The 20,549-nt window shown below is 32.6% G+C and overlaps 2 protein-coding genes across 10 annotated transcripts; one reads left to right on the forward strand and one right to left on the reverse strand.

Moving 5' to 3' along the window:
* Positions 1–1,741: 1,741 nt before the first annotated feature.
* Positions 1,742–13,685, forward strand: LOC106078669 (dye-decolorizing peroxidase YfeX-like). Of its 7 annotated transcripts, none has more exons than XM_013239635.2 (10): positions 1,742–1,861; positions 4,519–4,666; positions 7,756–7,970; positions 9,374–9,565; positions 9,725–9,797; positions 10,183–10,344; positions 10,490–10,563; positions 11,073–11,121; positions 12,216–12,311; positions 12,428–13,685. In XM_013239635.2, the coding sequence occupies exons 2-10, from the start codon at positions 4,594–4,596 to the stop codon at positions 12,676–12,678; spliced, it is 1,185 nt and encodes a 394-aa protein (XP_013095089.1). In that variant the 5' UTR covers positions 1,742–1,861; positions 4,519–4,593; the 3' UTR covers positions 12,679–13,685. The 7 variants fall into 7 exon arrangements, with proteins under 7 accessions (XP_013095089.1, XP_013095091.1, XP_013095093.1 ...); XM_013239637.2 differs by having other exon boundaries at positions 1,808–1,861; positions 4,572–4,666; XM_013239639.2 differs by lacking the exon at positions 1,742–1,861 and adding an exon at positions 2,278–2,516.
* Positions 13,365–20,043, reverse strand: LOC106078670 (uncharacterized). 3 transcript variants are annotated; one of them, XM_056015813.1, is made up of 8 exons: positions 19,799–20,043; positions 18,328–18,409; positions 16,222–16,334; positions 15,736–16,107; positions 14,968–15,217; positions 14,228–14,453; positions 13,895–14,006; positions 13,365–13,819 (listed from the first exon to the last, which is right to left on the reverse strand). In XM_056015813.1, exons 1-8 carry the CDS (start codon positions 19,862–19,864, stop codon positions 13,793–13,795), a joined length of 1,248 nt encoding a protein of 415 aa, XP_055871788.1. In that variant the 5' UTR covers positions 19,865–20,043; the 3' UTR covers positions 13,365–13,792. The 3 variants fall into 3 exon arrangements, with proteins under 3 accessions (XP_055871788.1, XP_055871798.1, XP_055871778.1); XM_056015823.1 differs by lacking the exon at positions 13,365–13,819 and having other exon boundaries at positions 13,840–14,006; positions 18,340–18,409; XM_056015803.1 differs by lacking the exon at positions 13,365–13,819 and having other exon boundaries at positions 13,840–14,006.
* Positions 20,044–20,549: the final 506 nt, after the last annotated feature.

Below are 20,549 nucleotides of genomic sequence, written 5' to 3' on the forward strand. Positions count from 1 at the left end.
TGTCATTATACTATTATATAGTAGACATCACACTAGTAGGCCTAATAATAAATAATTTTACTCAATAATAACATCTTAGCAGTATAAGACTATAATCCAGTTCTATTCCCATCGTTTAGCGGGGGAAGAGTGGTTGCATTTAAACAAAAGAAGAAGATAATAGGGAGATATGAGGACGAATGCAGACAAATTATAGAAGATAACCCTAACCTCATGTTAACTTTTTTTCTTCACAGTAGTCAGTAGTGGGCTAATAATATTGCCTTTTAGCTTAACGCAATCGCGGGAGTAAAAAAATAAAGGGATGAACACCCCAATATCGCGGCAAGCAAATTTAGCAGCTTAATTTATTTTTATTGTTCAATTTACTCCTCGTCTAGTTCATTCTCTGTTCTTGGTCGTTCACGTATTCTGCATGCTTTGCATAGTCGTCTCCAAAAACGCACATTGTGATTTTGGGCAACCCACTATTAACAATAAACATGATGAAAGCATGGCACACAGACTCTAGCTGAAAACATATATAACATTTTGAAGTTAATATAAATAAAGCTTAGGATATTTTAACGGAACTTTAATTTTTAAAAAAAATCGACTTTTACAAAGTTGCAATTGTTTTTCCACTTTGGTGTCATCCTCCAAAGTCTCCAAGGGCTCATATTGGCCATCAGTCACGGGTCCAACCGCAGTTTATAAACCCCTTCACGCCATGGTTGCCAAGCCATATGTAGTGGGGCCCTAATGGTTGTAGGCCCGAGTTCATTGAATGTTTCGCGCCAAGGATGCAACGCCACTGCTCTAAAACAAATATTCCTAATTGCATTTGATTGACACTGTGGTTGACAATGACAAAGCCTAGTGTGAGCCACTAATGACTAAAACCCACGGATAGCCCATTCAGAACTCTCCTGAGCTTTTCTTCTCATGTCCGAACTCTTGAGTTGTTGATCGGTCTCTAACTCTAATAGGTTGGGGATTTTTTTTAGTCCCGGGGGTGGGTTGATGCAGGGGAGGTTGACACCCTGAGATATCTGCACCTGGTGACACCGACCCTAGTGATACCACTGCTGCACAACAAACACACTAGGGTTATCAGACGTCTGACAAAAAGGAGGACATGTTATTCCTTTTGAAGTCTTGCATGTCCTATGTCCGACAGACATTGACCTAAAATTTAAAAAGTTTAAACACTTTATGTCTCTCACACCCATTTTTGGATCAAGTTTAAACTTTGTAAGAAGCACAACTATTCATTGGCTAATAGAAAACACACACTCAGACACAAACAAAACAATTAGTCAATTAATTTTTTTTTTGATGCCAAAAAGGAAAATTAATTCTTCAGCATTCAGAAATATGGCTAAATACTTAGGGTTTGGTCCCCCTAGATAATTTTATACTTTATTCCCCCCCCCCCACACACACACACACCCTTCTCAGATCAAGTGGAAATTTTTAAACAATTATTTATTGTATCTAGCAGAACAATTATTGGTAATTATATGATTATTTTGTTTGACAAGGTAATTATTGGAAAATATTTTTTTTTCGATAATTGAAATAATTTCTCGATTAATAAGATATAGTTTCAAAGGCGGATTCGAGCTATTCCCCTCAGATGAGTTTAAAAAAAAAAATCTAAGCAAATTATCGTGCCTATTCAAAATCCACTTGATCCCAGAGAGGTCACGACCTATATGCCCTATGACATCGTCTTGAAATAGCTAATATTTAGGAATGGGCGTGGACAAGTTTACGTCACGTGACTTTACATACACTACAGACTACAGTTATAGATATACTTTCTTTTGCAAGTCATTATGATTATTGTATTTATAGCAGACCAAAACCTCAACGAGAAGTATTTTCTTGAAAATTCTAGATCCGTGCTATAATATAATAGACTTGATCAAGACTCTATTTACTTCCAGAAAAATAGAGCTAGCTAGATTTATAATTTAATTAGATCTAGATCTATTTAATCTATTAAATCTATATACTATTAACTATTATCATAACATATAAATTATAATAAATATAATATATCATAATCATAGTAATAGACATACTCACATAGTCTGTCATAGTTAGAGTTCAGGTTCGGTTAGATATAGTGAAAAGTAACTGATTTAGTTAGATCTAGACTCTAGAAATCTAGATCTAGACCTAGAAATTCTAGATCTACATGAAATCGATTCTAGAGTCTAGTAATCTAGTTCTACTACATCTAGTCCTAGTATAGAAAAGATATCTAGATCATAAGATAGACTTAGAGGGATTAAATGATTATGTGATATTAATTAATTATGGCCAATATAAAGAAAAATATTTATAAAAATTTATTTAATTATGCAAATAAACTTAAAACTGAAAATCTACTTCTACTTTTCTAGATTTTGGCATCATTTGCCTTAAAACTTAACTCTTAAGGCTAATCAATATTAGCTTTTGATCTACTCACTGCTAATAAGATCTAGATCTAGAGACACCCATAGTGGGCCATAGTCACTCAGACAGTAAAGTACAGACTTTCTCGATTTATTGTTTGTTTGTTTTACATGTTTTGGATGTTCCTTCAGAGTTGAAGATAGTTTACTTCCTAGTCCAAACCTCCCGCAGAACGGCGGGGGATGGGAGCATGCAGGGTTTGAACCCGGGACCATCGATAAATTCATACGACAGTCCAGCGCACATACCGCACGACCAGGCAGCCATTATCTTTATAATCAATTTATTATTTGTACACAAGACTAGTCTAGATTTTTGTCTAGTCTAGATTCTAGAACTGTATTCTATAGTAGATTATATTATTATATTATAATAGATCATGTTATTAATGGCAACAGCCCATGTCTTCCATTCCAAAGATTAAGGATAGTGCAGTTTCACACAATATGACTCTAGAGATGTAGACTTATATACACAAAACCTGTGCATGCTTCGCTTCCAATTTATTTTTTTTCAAAGTTTTCTTTTCGACTTCTATGCCTGTCTTCAGCAACAGTAACTTCTACAACTGTTACTTTCAGAGACCATTTGCTGCCAGCTACTTCTCTGTATTATTATGCCAATGAGGGCAAAATGGCACCTGAGTTGACCTTTCTGAGGGCACCTCGGTTATGTCATTATTCTTTAAAGCTCACCAAAAAAGATCGCCTTTGGAATGCGGTCATCCCACATGTGGGTTAATTGTCCAACCCAGCATAATATAGCTGTTGAATGGTAAGTAGTGCTTCTATCTAGTAGAACATGGTTAGTTGTAAGGTAGCCTTGCCGGCGTATGCCCATACCTTGTATACGTTGTGAAGGCACCTTTGCTGGAAGAATTTGAGGAGCCTATTAGATGCTTTCTATAGAGCACCTGTGTCTCAGAGCAAAAGTGTGTTAAGATCCACTAGCTGTTTTATAAACATTGATTTTAGTTGGTAGGCAAAGATACCATTCTACCATACTCTCAATTGGAGGTGACCAAAAGCACTGTTGGCCTTAGAAAGACAGTTGTCGATTTCTTTAAATAGTGATGCATTGTTTGACACTGTGCTTCCCATGTACATGATCTGGTTGACAACAACATTCACATTGATTTGTGGAGCTGAGTTGGTTCCATTTAGGGTCTTCTGGACGTTTTTTAAAGTTGATAGACCAAACAAGGCAGCAGCCTCAGTGAATTCAGTGACGACAATTTGAAGCTTTTACTCGGTGTGGGCATGAAGGACACAATCATCTACATAAAGAAGCTCAGTAGCAATCATTTCTTTAATTTTAGTTTGGGGGAGTAAGTGTCCTAAGTTAAATATGTTGCCCCATTTTAGTTTGGGGGAGTAAGCGCTGTAAGTTAAATATGCTGCCGTTGATGCAGACCTTGATGATGATGGTCTTGTGCAGGCATCGCCACATTTTATTTAGCATTACTCCAAAGAATAATGCGAAGAATGTTGGGGCCAGGATACACCTGCTTAACAACATTATCTTTAGAGAATTGATCTGAAAAGTCACCATTGTAGGCCTAACTTATTGAGCTTTTTGACCCTCATGCAGTTGTTTGAGAGTAGCGATAAATCTTGGAGGGCATCCAAGCTGAGATGAAAATCCTCCACAAGTCATTGTAACTAACTTTGTCAAAAGCTTTGGTGAGATCAATGAAGGTAGCATAGATGTCCTGGTTCTGTTTCCTGCATTTTTCCTGCACTTTCTGCCAGCCTGACAACCACATTGACTTTCAGATATCACATTGCTTATTATGGAGTTGGTCAGTCAGTCGAGGAGTAGCCTGGCAAGGATTTTTCCTGCCACTGGCAGTAAAGTTATGCTATGCCGGGCTTTGGTAATTAGATCAGTCAGATGTTGCCCTGTTATAGATTATAGACTATATTCACTACATTATTTAAATATAAGTCTAAATTGAAACCTAGTTATAGTCAGTGCAACTATAAATGTAGGCTAGATTCTAGTCCTAGTCTGACATATCTAGATTTAGTCATAGTATACTAATAGTCATTAGATCTAGATCTATTATAGCTGACAGGTCATCTCTAGCTCTAGTCAACTCTATTGCTTCTTGGAAAAAATAGATCATATAGATTCTAAATCTAAATGGCTTCCATAAGGACATTGAAATACCTTAATGTTGTTCAGTCACATCTCACCAAAAGCTTTTCTAAAAAAGGTAAACTACACAATAATTTGATTAGAAAAAAGTATAGTTTTTATAGACTTGATTTAATCCCAGGCCTTAAACCACCTGGGATAATAGGCCTAGACCTTAACAAGATAAGCCTCCAACTCTGCTGTCAAACATGGTTCACATATTGAATAATAATTTTTTGGATACTAGTCATTGTTGATATATCTAGACCCTCTCTCTCTCTCTCTCTCTGAGTTTTTAACTTTTATTTTATGAGTATAGGCATCTTCTTTCTGCACATTTTATACTTCATTGCATAGCTGTCTGTTGTTTTCTGATCAGCATTAACATCCCAACAATATGTTTCCTTATAGCAAAATTCAATTCATCATTGTGCTATCTATTTACCAGTCTGTTATGATGAAATGTGACCAGTTCATCTTTTCCGTTAACTGCATGTTTTCTTCTTCATTGTTCTCATTATTGATTTTATAGGGTTCAGATAATCAGTTCTTTATCTGAGATGAACTGCATACCCATTTCCAGATCAGGCCGCTCACTTTTAATAGGGTACTCTGGGCCACTATCTTGATTGGGTATCTTGATAAAGCATACACATTTAAAGAACATAATTAGCATTCTCTGGTAACATTCAACACAAGCATTTTTTGTTACAATTTTCATCTTTCATCTGTTGTTAAAGGTTTGGAAGACATTTTGACTGTTCAGCAAATGTAAAAAGTTATTTTTAGTTAATTTATTTTTAACTGCTTTTCTTGTGAATTTAGGATATATCTCTAAGTCTAGGATTAATGTGACAAAATATTCTAGGATGAATGTGATGATGTAACAAGTGTATATTGTGGCATAATATTCTAGGATGGATGTGATGATGTAACAAGTGTATGTTGTGGCACAATATTCTAGGATGGATGTGATGATGTAACAAGTGTATGTTGTGGCACAATATTGTAAGATGGATGTGATGATGTAACAAGTGTATGTTGTGGCATAATATTGTAGGATGGATGTGATGATGTAACAAGTGTATGTTGTGGCACAATATTGTAGGATGGGTGTGATGATGTAACAAGTGTATGTTGTGGCATAATATTGTAGGATGGATGTGATGATGTAACAAGTGTATGTTGTGGCACAATATTCTAGGATGGATGTGATGATGTAACAAGTGTATGTTGTGGCACAATATTCTAGGATGGATGTGATGATGTAACAAGTGTATGTTGTGGCATAATAGTGTAGGATGGGTGTGATGATGTAAACAAGTGTTTGTTGTGGCACAATATTCTAGGATGGATGTGATGATGTAACAAGTGTATGTTGTGGCACAATATTGTAAGATGGATGTGATGATGTAACAAGTGTATGTTGTGGCATAATATTGTAGGATGGATGTGATGATGTAACAAGTGTATGTTGTGGCACAATATTGTAGGATGGGTGTGATGATGTAACAAGTGTATGTTGTGGCATAATATTGTAGGATGGATGTGATGATGTAACAAGTGTATGTTGTGGCACAATATTGTAGGATGGATGTGATGATGTAACAAGTGTATGTTGTGGCACAATATTGTAGGATGGATGTGATGATGTAACAAGTGTATGTTGTGGCACAATATTGTAGGATGGGTGTGATGATGTAACAAGTGTATGTTGTGGCATAATATTGTAGGATGGATGTGATGATGTAACAAGTGTATGTTGTGGCACAATATTCTAGGATGGATGTGATGATGTAACAAGTGTATGTTGTGGCACAATATTGTAGGATGGGTGTGATGATGTAACAAGTGTATGTTGTGGCATAATATTGTAGGATGGATGTGATGATGTAACAAGTGTATGTTGTGGCACAATATTGTAGGATGGATGTGATGATGTAACAAGTGTATGTTGTGGCACAATATTGTAGGATGGGTGTGATGATGTAACAAGTGTTTGTTGTAGCACAATATTGGATGGATGTGATGATATTGCAAGTGTATGTTGTCACCATATGTTGTGCCATCCATATTCTAGGATGGATGTGATGATGTAGCAAGTATTTAATGTGGCAAATATTCTAAAATAAGTGTGATGATGTAACAAGTGTATGTTGTGGCACAATATTGTAGGATGGGAGTGATGATATATCAAGTTTATGTTGTGTCACCATATTCTAGGATGATGATGTGTATGTCTAGGATGGTGTTTTGTGTGAGTCATTTAATTGTTATGATTGAATTCTTTAATTTTATTCTTAAACGAAAGCAAAGGCTAACTCTTTGAACAGCTTTAATGTTCAGTATGACAAGCATACTTCTAATTCAGTTCTTCAGTCTTCAAATTTCTCTAATGTCCAGCTAATTCTAAGATATAAGGCTTTAAATACAAGTGTTGCCTGTACAAATGTAACATGTAACATTCATTGTTTCATTACTTTATTACTTACTTCACTTTGTAGTTATTTTTGTGATAGTATAGTTTTATTTGACTGGTATGCAAAACAATGTGGGTGGAGAGGTATTGCCCCCTAAGTGCTCTCCTCTTAACTGCTTCTACATTCAAAATATATTCCCTAGCCTTTGTGGATGCATTCACATATTACATGGTTGAGGATGTTTTAGTATTTCATTTTAATCCCTTTATTTTATTGCCTCACTTTTAACCATCTCTGGGGAGCATTTCTGTGGCTGCTATGTGGAGAGTTACAAGATTGAAGATAAGCAGCTTCACACAATATAGGATGTTAATTGGGATGTGTGCTTGGCTACAGCTTAGCCACCTAACAAGCAGGCTCAAGTTTGGATCCTGACTTGAGCAGAGTTATGTTTGCTGTCCACCTTAAGGCGCTATAAACCTACTCCCAGATACCCCCCACTTGTCCACAAAAAAGATTGGACAATAGCGCACTGGGCATGCTTTAAGAATAAAAGATGCACTACATAAAAGCAATTTTTTAAAAATGTAGGAATCAAGAGGGAATATCTAAAATTAAAAAGAAGCCCATGAAATATCTTTGGTCTCAAAGTTGTATAATTCTTATAATTACTATTGACTATCAATATCAACATAATGTAAAATTGACATGTAACTTATAAATATTTGCATTTGTATTTTGTTGCAAGCTTTCATAAGGCAGCTGAACACAAGCTCAAGGCCTACAGCAAGCCAGAAAGGTGGTGCTATAATTCTAGGTTCAGCATTAGCAGGCTTCACAGCTTATGGCATTTTCAAAAAGTTGCAGGGACAAACTGTCCTGGATGAGAAATTTAAGATTGTGGATTCTGTTTTAAATCATGCTACTGTCAAAGCTGCTACCCCTCCAGCAAGTCAACCATCAGTATGTAATTATTTGTTGCATTTTTGTTTATAAAATGTTCAAAAGTACTATACTTTTAATACACACAATTCTAGAGTCTTGGATCATAAGTTTTAAAGATATTTATTCAAAAAAAAAAAAAAGAAGGTTATTGTGTTGGATGTTACATTGGGTGTGCGATACTAGATGTACTTACAATGTTGCAAATGATTTTCTTTTGTATTCTGCATTTTTTCTATTTAGGATAAATTTTTTACACATTATTTCTCTGACACCCAATCTCGAATCAAGCTGAAATTTAGCACAATAATTTCTTTTACCTGACAACATAAGAATCAATTTAAAAAATTAACTAATTAAATTAAATTACTTTGTTTGGTATCTCAAACATGGAAAGAAATAGTACTTGACTGAAGTGAGGGTATAAGCTGAATTAGTCCTTTTTATATTAGGCTGCCGTCTGAGTCTTAGTGAACACAAATATAAAATAGAAACAATAGATAACTATATAATCTTATATGTTCATTGTCTCTTCGCTAGCAGAGTCGTTACTGTGTTGGCTTGAGAAGCCTGAGAAGGCACAAGTTTGAATTCAGGTCGTTCCCTTTTTAAAAACAAAACATTTAAAAAGCAATTACCCAGATATCACATTCGCTTTCCCCCTTTCCAGCTGGTCCAGATAAGTGATAGAATCATAGCTTATTGAGAAAGCTAAAAGCATGAAATTGTGCTAAACAAAAACAATTGGTACAAAAAATATTTCTACTCACACAGATTTACTATTGTTAGTCTAGATATATTACATATTTGTTACACGACTGATCCAAACTAATTGATACACATTAATATAAGGTTTTTTTTTTTTTTTTTAAGTATTTATTTTTTTTTAAATATTGTTCTTTTGCCAAATCTGAAAAAAATTTTACTTCTTAACAACAGTCTAACACAATTCATATGCAGCAAAAGCATATGCCCCCCAGGTCTTCATCCTGTCACTGGAGATGGGACATACAAGTTTTAGATATTAGTTCCCGCTTCTGCTAAATGTTTCTTTTTGTGTCACTTGTAACCTCCTTAATGTAGATAATATAATTTTCCTATCCTATAATAGCTAATAAGTAAAACACTTAGACCTTCTACAAGATGTTCATAATTTATAAAGATTGTTTTTTTTTTGCTCAATATGAATTGAAAGGAAACATTACAAACAATGCCATCATTTGTTGTATCATTGGCCTCCTTTGGTAGAATTACTATGGCTCATCTCAGGAAGCACTTCAGACTATCTGGAGAGACATTCCCATCCACATACAAAACTGGTGAAGATGGCATTTGATTTGTGGTAGAGGCTCTAATATATTCATCTATATATACTTTATTGTTAAGCTAACCACTTTTTACTTTGAATTAAAATCAAATCAAAGGTTTGGTCACCTGGCAAAGATCATGCACTTTACCTGTGGATCTATTTAAAGCCTACAGCTAATAGCAAGGATGTTGCCAAAGTTGCAGCCACACTTCAGAAAATGGTAGATACTATTGTCGATCCCACCATGAAAGATGAAGAGGATGAAGTATTAGCTGGAGTTGGATTTGGTCCTAATTTTTATGCCCAAGTAAATATTGTCAACTTTCAGGTTTTTTTTTTGTTTTTTTTTTTTCAAAATACAAAAAGAAAATTAATATTTTGTTTATTAATAGTGAAATTAATTTTGAAAAAAAAAAAAAACTTTTTTTTTTTGTTGTGTTAGAAGCTATCGCTTTTTCTTTTGTAGGTTGCAGGAAAGACTCGTAAAAATTTTGTCTATCCATATCGAAAAGGCAATCTTGGAGATATGCCAAGCTCAGGTAGTGATTTTTTTCTTTTTATTACTGTTAAATGTGCTTGCAACTTTTTAATATAAAATCTGTAAATACATATTTAAAATGGATTTTTTTTTCTGATAAGCAGATCTAATAATCAAACATTGCACACACACACAAAAAATACAGGAAAAATAAAAAATAATAAAAACATAATATTTAGTTATTTTTTAAGATTGACTTTGTTTTCATTATTTCAGAGATATATATTTTCATTTAAAGCTATTTGTTGTGTATCTCAATGTTGATGAAGAATCATGGACCATTTTTTAAAGGACTATACATGGCAACTTTGCTGAAGAAGTAGATATACAAAAAGTCCCCATCTTAAATTGATTTAAAAAAATAGTTTGACCTGATACATTTGCAGGTGGTGACATCTTTGTTCATGCCAAGTCAAATCAAATCAGCAAGCTGTTTGAACTCAGCCAACTATTTATCAATAGTTTGCCTAAAGACAGTGTCGAAAGTTTTGAGGATATTTATAGCTTTGTTTATCAAATTCAAAGAGATCTTTCTGGATTTATTGATGGTATGTTTAAATTCCTTGTACCCAAAATAATTAAAAGCACTATTTGTTGATATCTTTATATATTGGTAATTAAATACTTTTAGAAAAACTAAGAATCTTACGATACATATCTACTGCATCTAAAAAAACATCTTTTGTTCCCCAGGCACTGAAAATCGTGTCGATGATGAGGGTAGGCAGCTTATTGCTGTTGAAAAAGAAACAGGGGGAAGTTATGTGGTAAGTCATAGTGTTTTGTTACTATAATCATGTTACTTGTACACACTTCTTAGCTTGTGGCCATGCTCCTGAAAAAGGTTTTCCATTCCTCCTTGTTAAGAGTCCACCTTTAGTAATATATTAAAAAAACAAGCCTTCTGCTTTTTTTTTTTATACATTTTTCAACTCTTGTTTCTAGTGTTGCCCCCCTCCTCCGTCCCAATAATTCCTTTGATCTCCCACTATCCCAGAAAAAAAATGTGGCTAAAGACTTATCTCTGTTTCTTATGACATGGTCCCTCTGAAGTTTTATGTTTGCTTATCAATTAAATCATTTTTATGCATCATAAAAGTTATCACAAGTGTATATATATTTAATGCATTTTTTTTTGTGTTCAAATGCATTTCTCATTTTATTCTTTCAGAGTTTTTATGTGTTATAAAATTAAATCATATTTAATAGTTTTTCTAATTACACATTTTTTTTTTACATTTTTATCTTTGATTACCATTTTGTTCTTGTATTTCAGATTACTCAGAAATGGATTCACAACTTTAATGTTATCAATACTGAAAAAAGTAAGGTGAACATATAAGTAATTAATATATATAATATATTTAATAATAAATATAATCTTATATAATATTGATACCACTCAGTGATGAAAATTTACAAAATATTTTAAATTAAGTTGTTTTTAATGCAAAAATGTATATAGTTTTTAGAGGTAAAAGTAATTGCCAGGCACAAGTTTAATGTAAGAAAAGAGATTTAAAAATATGTCTTGCTGTCCATTGTTGTTTCCCAATATATCTGAGCAATGTGCCAGATTAGACAAAGATTTAAACAATGCTTCCCATTCTTTTTCTTACCACTATCATTTTTTTAGTTCTATACTCTTGTCCCATAAATATTAACCACCTTAGAGTGTACCCTAGTAGGCTTTTTGCTGCCCATTTCCTCACTAATTCTCCCACTGTCTCTTAGTAACATTTTAAAAACTTTCTAGTAACAATATATTTAAACACTATTACCTTTTGAGATTACTATTTTGATTTGGTATTTCAAACCATTGACAAAGTGTACAAATGAAATCACTCATGTGATACAAATTTATAAATCTGCCTTGACAATTTTGCTGTACTTAAATTTTGCATATTTTAGTTATTGACTTAAAATGGGGCATATTATGTTGGAAAGTGTTTGGCTGTAGAGTCATGAGTTTTAATTCAGATAAAGAATGGGATTTTTATTTCAGTATTTTAGGGCATCTCTGAGTCTACACTTTATATATATATATATATATACCAAATAAGATGAAGGCTTGGATTTATAATTCTACATTTGAAAACCTCAGTGCTAATGTGATGGGTACCTGACATCTGTTGGGGAAAGTAAAATTCACTGATTGTTGGTTTACAGAAACATAAATTTAAAATCCCTTGCCTAACTATTACCAGTACTAGCTTGAAACTACACTATAAGCTTGAAACTACAAAGTCATGAATTATTTTGCATAAAATTAAAAAAGTACTATTTAAATTGAAAAGTTAAGAATTTAATTTAAAAAAAAAAGAGTCAAAATTATTTGTGATCGGGATATTATTTGCACTGTAAACTGCAGGCACTAATTTAGATAATGTCATTATATTATTATTGTTTCTTTCCTAAGCCAAAATATTAGAAAATTGGGTTGGAAGAGAACGAAGTGATAGTACAGAACTTCCCAGAAAGCCTATTACTTCCCATGTTGCAAGGATGACTGGAGGTAAAAATCTTATTGAAACTATTCTCTTCCCCCCTCCACTTCCCTCTTTAAAACAACCACATGTATTTTATTCTCTCTACTCTTGGTAATATCTTTCTTTTCCCTCCAAAATTAAGGAAATGCTTTTCAACAGCCCAAGGCCTATGAAATAGTCCGCCAATCAATGCCTTTTGGCACAGTCAGCAAGGAGGCTGGCCTGTTTTTTATTGGCTATGCAGCTGACCCAAAGAATTTTGAGTTCATGCTGGACAGGATGGTTGGCGCAGGGGGAGACTCACAGTGTGATGACATCATGAAGCTGTCAACTAATGTGAAGGGAACTTATTGGTATTTCCCAGGGCAGAGTGAGCTCAATAAATTGGCTTAAGAGTTTACTTTCTTCTAGGAACTATCAGCAGATTAATTAGGAAAAATAAAGCATTTCGTGTGTTTTAAATATGCATAACTGTAATCTCATTTTAGAAAATTTTGTTGGATTTCTTGTTATTCTTCACTCTCAATTGGTTTGATCCTTTTTTAAATACTCCAAGTAATTTTATTGTAGATATATGACTTTATACATGTCATTATTGATACAAGTAGATTTAAGTCAAACAGTAATCTCAAAATAAATCTATTTTTTTAATCAAGCATTTGTGATGTAAAAGTACAATTGTATGTAGTCTAGGTACAAATTTAGAATATTCCACATGACTTACATAGGCATGTTCTCTTCTCCTATTACCTTTTTCAAGTATTATGTTGAGAGAGGGCATACAATATTGCGACTGATAAGTTTGATAGAATAAGTTTGAAAAGAATGCTCATTTGCACAAGAAAAATTTTGTAACTCTAAACTGCTATAGGGCATTAGTGTTGGGGCTAGCTATTCCTGGCCATTGGAGATGCTAATTTATGAACTTTTTTCAAAACACATTGTCTGTTTTTTGTTTCCTTTTCTTGTAATGCAAAATTAATTGTTTTTCAATTTATGTAATCAGAAATTCTGAGTGTTGATCACAAACTTTTTTGAATATTTTATAGTTATCAAACTAGATAATTTATTTACCTTTGTTTTATTTTTCTTGATTTACTGTGAGGAATATTTTTTCTACTTGTTCTTTAATGTAATGTGCCTCCAAATATTATTACTGCTTTTATTGTTGATGTTTCTAAACTATATCTATACATTTCTATTCATTTGACTTTATTACCATTGTAACTTCAGATTCCATTCCATCCTTTTGTTTGGATTTCTAACAAAGAGTTTATGAACAATGTTACATTTTTTCAACTATCAAATTAGAAATCAAGAATTTGTTTTTCATGAATATATTATGATTTTATTATAAAGTGTATTGCTTTTTACAAATAAATAGAATTATATTTACACTATTTATGGCGTCTCTACTTTTGTGTTAACAAGATATTTACTAAACTACAGGGTATTAAAACTTTTTTTTTTTAACCACTGTCAGTTTTTAAAAATAAAATAAAAAGCTCTATTCTGTTTCTGAGAGTAACTTCACCTGAAAAAAAAAAAGGCATAATGTCAAATATTTACAATAGAATTAAGGAATTAAGCTTAAGTAATAAAGTCTTACTTTTTCAATTTCTCTCTCTAAAGAGGATAAGGTTTCCTTGAGTATTCCTATCTTACTGTCTACTTCAGCTTTTTCAGTCTGCAATTCTAAGACTTCTTTTTCATATTGGGCCCTGGAAAACAAGGAATAACTCAATTTAGTAGTAGGTCTTCCTTCTTAAAAAAAATGTTAATAGCTGCAATATGAAATAATTGTTGAAACTCAAGTTTTTGAACATACTGCTATATTCTTACTTAATGAATTCCACCGAACTGGTTAAAAACCTTTCACACTCTTTAAGTTTTACTATATAAAAACAATGTTTAGCCAACAATATAATTTTTTGGCTCTCACCTATGTGACTTAAGAGCTGCTAATCTGGTCTGAAGTTCATGTATAGCTTTTTCTACTTCCTCCTCTTGTGTTTTTATATTCTGAACTTGTCTATGCTGCTGCTGGAATTTTTTCATTAACAGTCCCAAGCTGTTTGTCATAGTTTCATATTCATTACTTAAAATATCATGTCTTGTTTGAAGAGATGAAAGTTGTGTCTTATAAGACAGAACAGGTTGATGAATTTCTAGATAAACAAAATTCACAGTTGAAATAAAAATGATTGTCATTTAACATGAGCAAAATAAATATTTAGGAATATTTACAATTTTAAATTAATATTTACACATGAATAATAAGTACTAAATATCAAAAGTTTTAAATTTGTCTTCAATGCTTCAGATGTTTTTTTAAAATATATTTTTAACTAAAAGATCATTATAAAACTAATACTTATGTAATAGATATGGTTAAAGCCTTTGTATAAAACACATTGAAAAATGTTAAAATATTCTTAACTAAACCTTCTCTAATCAAAGCATGTTACTAGAAAGACTTTAGTTTAAAACTGAAGTGAAAGTTTCAAAATGTAAATGGGTCTCTAATTGTGTGAGCTATTTTTATTTTGAAAGGATTTGGACAGGTACTTATTTTTTAGATAATGTTTTTTTATAAATGGATATGAAAAAAATGTACCTAAAAAGTAAGTAAACTTTATTTCTAAAACAAATTTCACCAAACATGTTAGTCTGATATGTTACCTGCACTGCTGTAAGTCAAATAATAGTTTTTATTTTCATTGTTACTATTGGAACTTCTATCTAAAGTCTTAAAAGTTGATTTTGACTTTGGTGTGTGGTATTCTTGAATGACTTGCTGGAGCATTATGTTGATTGTTAGGGATTTAATTGGGCAGTCACATGATGGGCATGAATTTCTTTTTTCAGAGCATGTTTTGCATAGTGTGTGGCCACATGGAATAACCATCATAGGAACATGCTGAGATGAAATCTGCAGACAGAATTATGTGCATGCAAATATCATTAGTCTTTAACATAAACTTAACACATTGCATTACATTTTAAAAATTGCTTGAGATCAATTTCTATACTTATTTTTTTTATTAATTAAGTTTACACAGTACTGTAAATTGAATTATTTAAATCCTGATGTGATTGGAAGATTTAATTGTCAGAATACAATTCTTTTTGTGTTCTTATCAATGGTTAAAAGGGAAGTAGATATTTAGTGTGTTCAATGGTTAAAGTAGAGTTGTTTATTTAGTTAATTAAATATATAACCTTAACCTAAACTGTGTGGGCAAAGTGTACTCGCTAATCCCAGAAAGTAGTAAAGTACAGTATAGGCTCATACTATAACTTTTCATGGATGGCAAGGATAATATTTAGAAATAAAAATGCAAAACCTTGTAGTAACAGTCTATAGCTTAAAACATTGGGTTCAGCATTTATACTTTAGTTAGAATATATATTTATATTTGATAATGCTAAGTATCAAATCATATATACCATTAGGTTTTTACAAACAAAGCAGCTGTGACTCGCCAGACCAGTTTTCTCAGTTGAGGTTGTTTTTTCCTGATTGAAATGATTAGAACCAGTTCTGCTATCAGAAAATGAAATGGCAGTTGAAGCACTCAGTGAAGAGCTAGACTGTGAGAGACCTAAATCTTCCTTCACTTTGTTGGCGATTTTCTCTGCTAAGTTTTTGAAATCATGCTCCTGAGTAGGAAGTCTAGAATCTGGTTCAGGGGAGACAAGCCTCTCTAGTTCACTCTCTGCACCACTTCTAATGCTGAGGTTGTCATTGAGATCTCCTGTGTCATCATTTTTCTTTGTTTCATTTCTTATATCAATCCAGTGTTTAAACTTCTCCCGCACCTGGATAACAAATATGTAGTTTGATCAATTCTAATTTTAAGAAATTATCTAGTTGTGCATAAATCCATAGTCATCATCAATAAAAATATTTTAGGACCTTACAAATATACTTACATGAATTTTATCCTTCTGGTCAGGTGATAGAGTTTTGACATTGGTTTTTGAAGATGGCATTTCATTCTTGAAGTTTGAATTAAGATTTGCTGCAGGTAATTGTGGTTTCATTTCTATGATAGAGTTTTAAAAGTAAATAATAACAAATTCAACAAAACAGATATGGTTAAACAGCATTGGTTTCTATTTTTTATTGCTAAAGGTAGGATATTTAACTGCCAGCTTGGCTATCTGGTCAAGAGATATGCACTTCCCAGCACTTGTAATGCAGGACTTATAGAATTGTTGATAAGCATGAGCTGTGAGAGTGTCTGGTGGTTGATATTTGAATACTTAATGAACATTATGATGTATATAAAGGCTTGTAGTTTTAATAATAAAGTTAGTAGCTGCAAATTGCTTAACAACAAGTCAGAAAGTCTCTTTAGAGGTAGGTACAATAAAGTACTATGACAATGTAAGCTCATTAAGGTAAAGTCTACATTTTATATTGTCATATTATATTGATCTAAAATAATAATAATAATTTAATATTTAACTGATGCTCCAGTAAATGGATTGAAAGCTGACAGCACATTGTTAGCTATGAGCTGAAGAATTGTAAGAATTATAATGAGGTTGAACAAATTAACTTATCAGAATTATATATTTCTCCATTTACTTTTAAAATTTGTTTTAAAGAGATTTTTTTTTTATAAAAAGAAAACAAGTTTTTTTTTCATTTTATTTTTTTGTATACTAAATTTCCATTTAATATACAAATTGATATCCCTCCTAATAAAATGCTTAGATTTTTCTGTGTTTTTTTTTATTTTCTCCAATTAGTTTTGAAATCAATTAAAGACTTACTAAGTAAGTAAGTCTTAAATTGGTTTTGAAAGTTAAGGAAATAGCTCTTAGAAAATATATAATACAAGTCGACCGGCGGCATAGCATTCGCCGCTATTTTACAGGGCCGGCCTTAGGCGCCTGCAACCTATGTGACCGCAGTGGGTCCCGCACTTTCATAGGGCCCGCTCTAATTCAAGGTGTTGAAATTATTAAATTAAACCATTTTAAAATTTAAAAGAGATTTCCCGCGCCCTCCTGTCGATTTACCAGGAGCACTTTCATAGGACCCTCACTTTCATAGGACCCGTGCTTTCGTAAGATCTGCACTTTCATAGGACCCACGCTAATTCAAGGTGCATAAATTAATTAATGAAACCATTTTATAACTTAAAACAGATTACCCGCGCCTTCCTGGCAATTTACCAGGAGCTCCTGGAAATCTCCCGAAATCATAAAAATACAAAAAATTTCTTAAAATATACGGAAATATACAAACGAAAATTTTCATTTTGGGTGTCATTCAATATGAAAAACGCCAATCTTACGCGCGACATTATGCATCAGCCGTAATTGTGTAATCTGGTGAAAGAAGCGCCTCAAACTAATTAAGAATTACTTGAGGTCAACAATTCTCAAATATAGATTGAAACATTTGGTAATTCTTGCTATTGAGCGTGATCTATTTAGGAAACAGAATTATTATGATATACTGTATGACTTCGCTACACGCAAGGCTCGTAAAGTATTTCTGTACGTAGTAAAGAATGAATAAAATGCATAGACAAATTTATTTTCTAATACAAACTCTTAAATTTCACTTATTATCCGCTTCCCTACTCAAACTTGGCCCAACGAAATCCGTTTCGCATACGGCCCCACAATGGGTAAGTCCGGCCCTGCTATTTACATATATATATATATTATATATATATATATATATATATATATATATATATATATATATATATATATATATATATATATAGACATAGTAGATTACTTAGATTAGTTCCTAGTCCAAACCTCCCGCTGAACAAAGGGGGATGGGAGCGGGCAGAGTTTGATACATTTAAATGACATCTGTAGTGTGAACACTACTCTTGTTTTCTCCTGAACTATACGCAGAAATAAGAGAGTGATCTTTCCTTTACTCCTTATTACTTGTTTAAACTATTGAGGGAAGAAGAGAATTATACATATAGATAAATAACACTTTTCTGACTTAAAAATAAGAAGGCCATCATTGTATTTTTATATATTAGATGGTATCACAACTTTTTTTGTTACTTATTTCATCCTTTTGACTAATATCTCTTTGCTTCATCCAGTTCTGCTGTCGTTGTTTTATTTCCAAAACCTAAAAAAAAAAAATACATAAAGAGCAATTAAAAATGTCAAAAAAACAAAGATTGAAAAAAGAAATTTATTTTAGTTTGAATTCTTTGCTGTCTGTTTCATTTTTTTTAATATTTATATTATATTATACATTTATATATTATTTTTATATTAAACATGTATATCCCAAAAGTTAGTAAAATCTTTTTTTAAGAATATTTTTATTATTATGCACATTGCATTGATATGACCAGAGGCTTGTTTGAGTTGCTGCTGATGCTTGTGCTTTGCTATGTTGAAATAGTCAGTATTTGTTATTTGATAGGATTTTTTTTTTTATCATTTAATGGAACAGCCCACATTACACCTTCTGGTCACACTTTTTGCTGAAACAATTTAATTGTTATTTTGCAACATCAAATTTGACTGTTGGCATTATAATGCCCACCACCACACACCATAGTGAATCTTAAGTATCCCTTAGAATAAAACACCTTTGCCTCTCTTATGGAACAGTGCAAAATGGACACCACTTTCCATAGTTTAGTCCTTCCTTCTAACACAAGCACTCTCCTTTAGCTTGCCAGTTAAACAGCAACTGATAAAATATTTTTACTTTGTGTCCTCCAATGGAACAGTCAGAGAGGAACAACCCCTTTACACACAAACATGTACTAAATCCCCCCCCCCCCTTCCCTGACCCTTTTTTTTGGTCAAGGAATTCAAGGGACCCTAAAGAATGTAACATTCAATTTCACTCATCCTATGAGGCAGTTTGAAAGGGAGTCCCCCTTTTTTTTTTGCCCTGTGGTATGTGTTCCAGACTGTCATCAGAATGGTCTCTGGTTCTAACTCTGTCAGCTGCCATCACCTGCTGTCCTAAAGGAAGTTTAGGATAGAATGTAATAATCTTTATTTCTGAAGGAATGTCTGGAAACTTACACAAATCAAATGAAACACATGGACCATATATGAAAAAAAAAAAAAACTTAAAAAAATTAAAACACATATTATAGGCCCACATATATTCTATATATATATTCAAGTGAATGAAAATCATAATGTTAGTGGCTAATATAAAAGTTAGCTTACAGCACAATTTAATATAAAAAAAATGATGATTGTGATTAAAGTCTCAATTTGTATATGTGAATGTCCCTTAACTGTAGGTGTAGGCATATAGCTATAACTTTACTATAAGTATAATAAGTGCAGTTTGCTAATTTATTGACAGACTAGTTATGCTAAAATTTATAGTAGTACAGAATATGTTTACAGTAAGTAATAGTGATCAAAATTATTACATTGATTAGAACTATAGATATAGTTTATATCTAATCTTATTTACACTAATTTACAAGCAACAACAACTTTGAACAACAACAACAAACAAAGAAAAAAAAAACAGAACCTTTTGCTGAACGTCATCTTTCTTTTTACTTTTTGTTAACTTATTTGCAGAATTCCCAACGGGCATATTTATATGTCTGAATATGGCACTTAATTACTTAAACAGTTAAACCTGATCTAGATTAGATATAAGACAAGTCGACAAGATCTAGTATACAATTACGATAATTAATTGACAAGAATTAAATAATTAAAAGAAAACGCGTCTACTGGTTTCTATGTAGGAAGGGGAAACTACTCTTTTGACAACACACGCTCCTGGACCTGGCTATAAAGAGGGATATTGTATTTCAGGACAGTTCTAGATCTAGTGTAGACCACAATAACATTTTAAAAATTACATATTTTAAATGGCAAGAAATATCGAAAGAAGAGCTATTACAACAATATTTTAATAAATAAGATTTCATGTCAACAATATTTTAAAATCTTTCATATGATATTGTTTTTTAATGTGGCTAAACTAGTAATTATTTTAAAACCACTTTGTAACTATAAATATATACATATAATATAACTGTTAATTTGAATCTCTGCATGTGGTCCCGTCTGGGGCATAGGCCACCAAACAATAAAGAAGATCTTAATTCCTCCAGGCGTCTCGGTTCTGCAATGGGCGAGTCTGCTTGGCATCTGGTTCCCAATCGCGGTACCAGGTATTCCTGGCCGTCCCCTCTTCCTCTTTCCTCTGGGGTTCCACCAGATCAGGTCGCGACGCTATACATGTATTTTTCTGGAAGTCCATGGATTGG

Source organism: Biomphalaria glabrata, chromosome 1 (assembly GCF_947242115.1).
Source record: "Biomphalaria glabrata chromosome 1, xgBioGlab47.1, whole genome shotgun sequence".
Lineage (NCBI taxonomy): Eukaryota > Metazoa > Mollusca > Gastropoda > Planorbidae > Biomphalaria > Biomphalaria glabrata.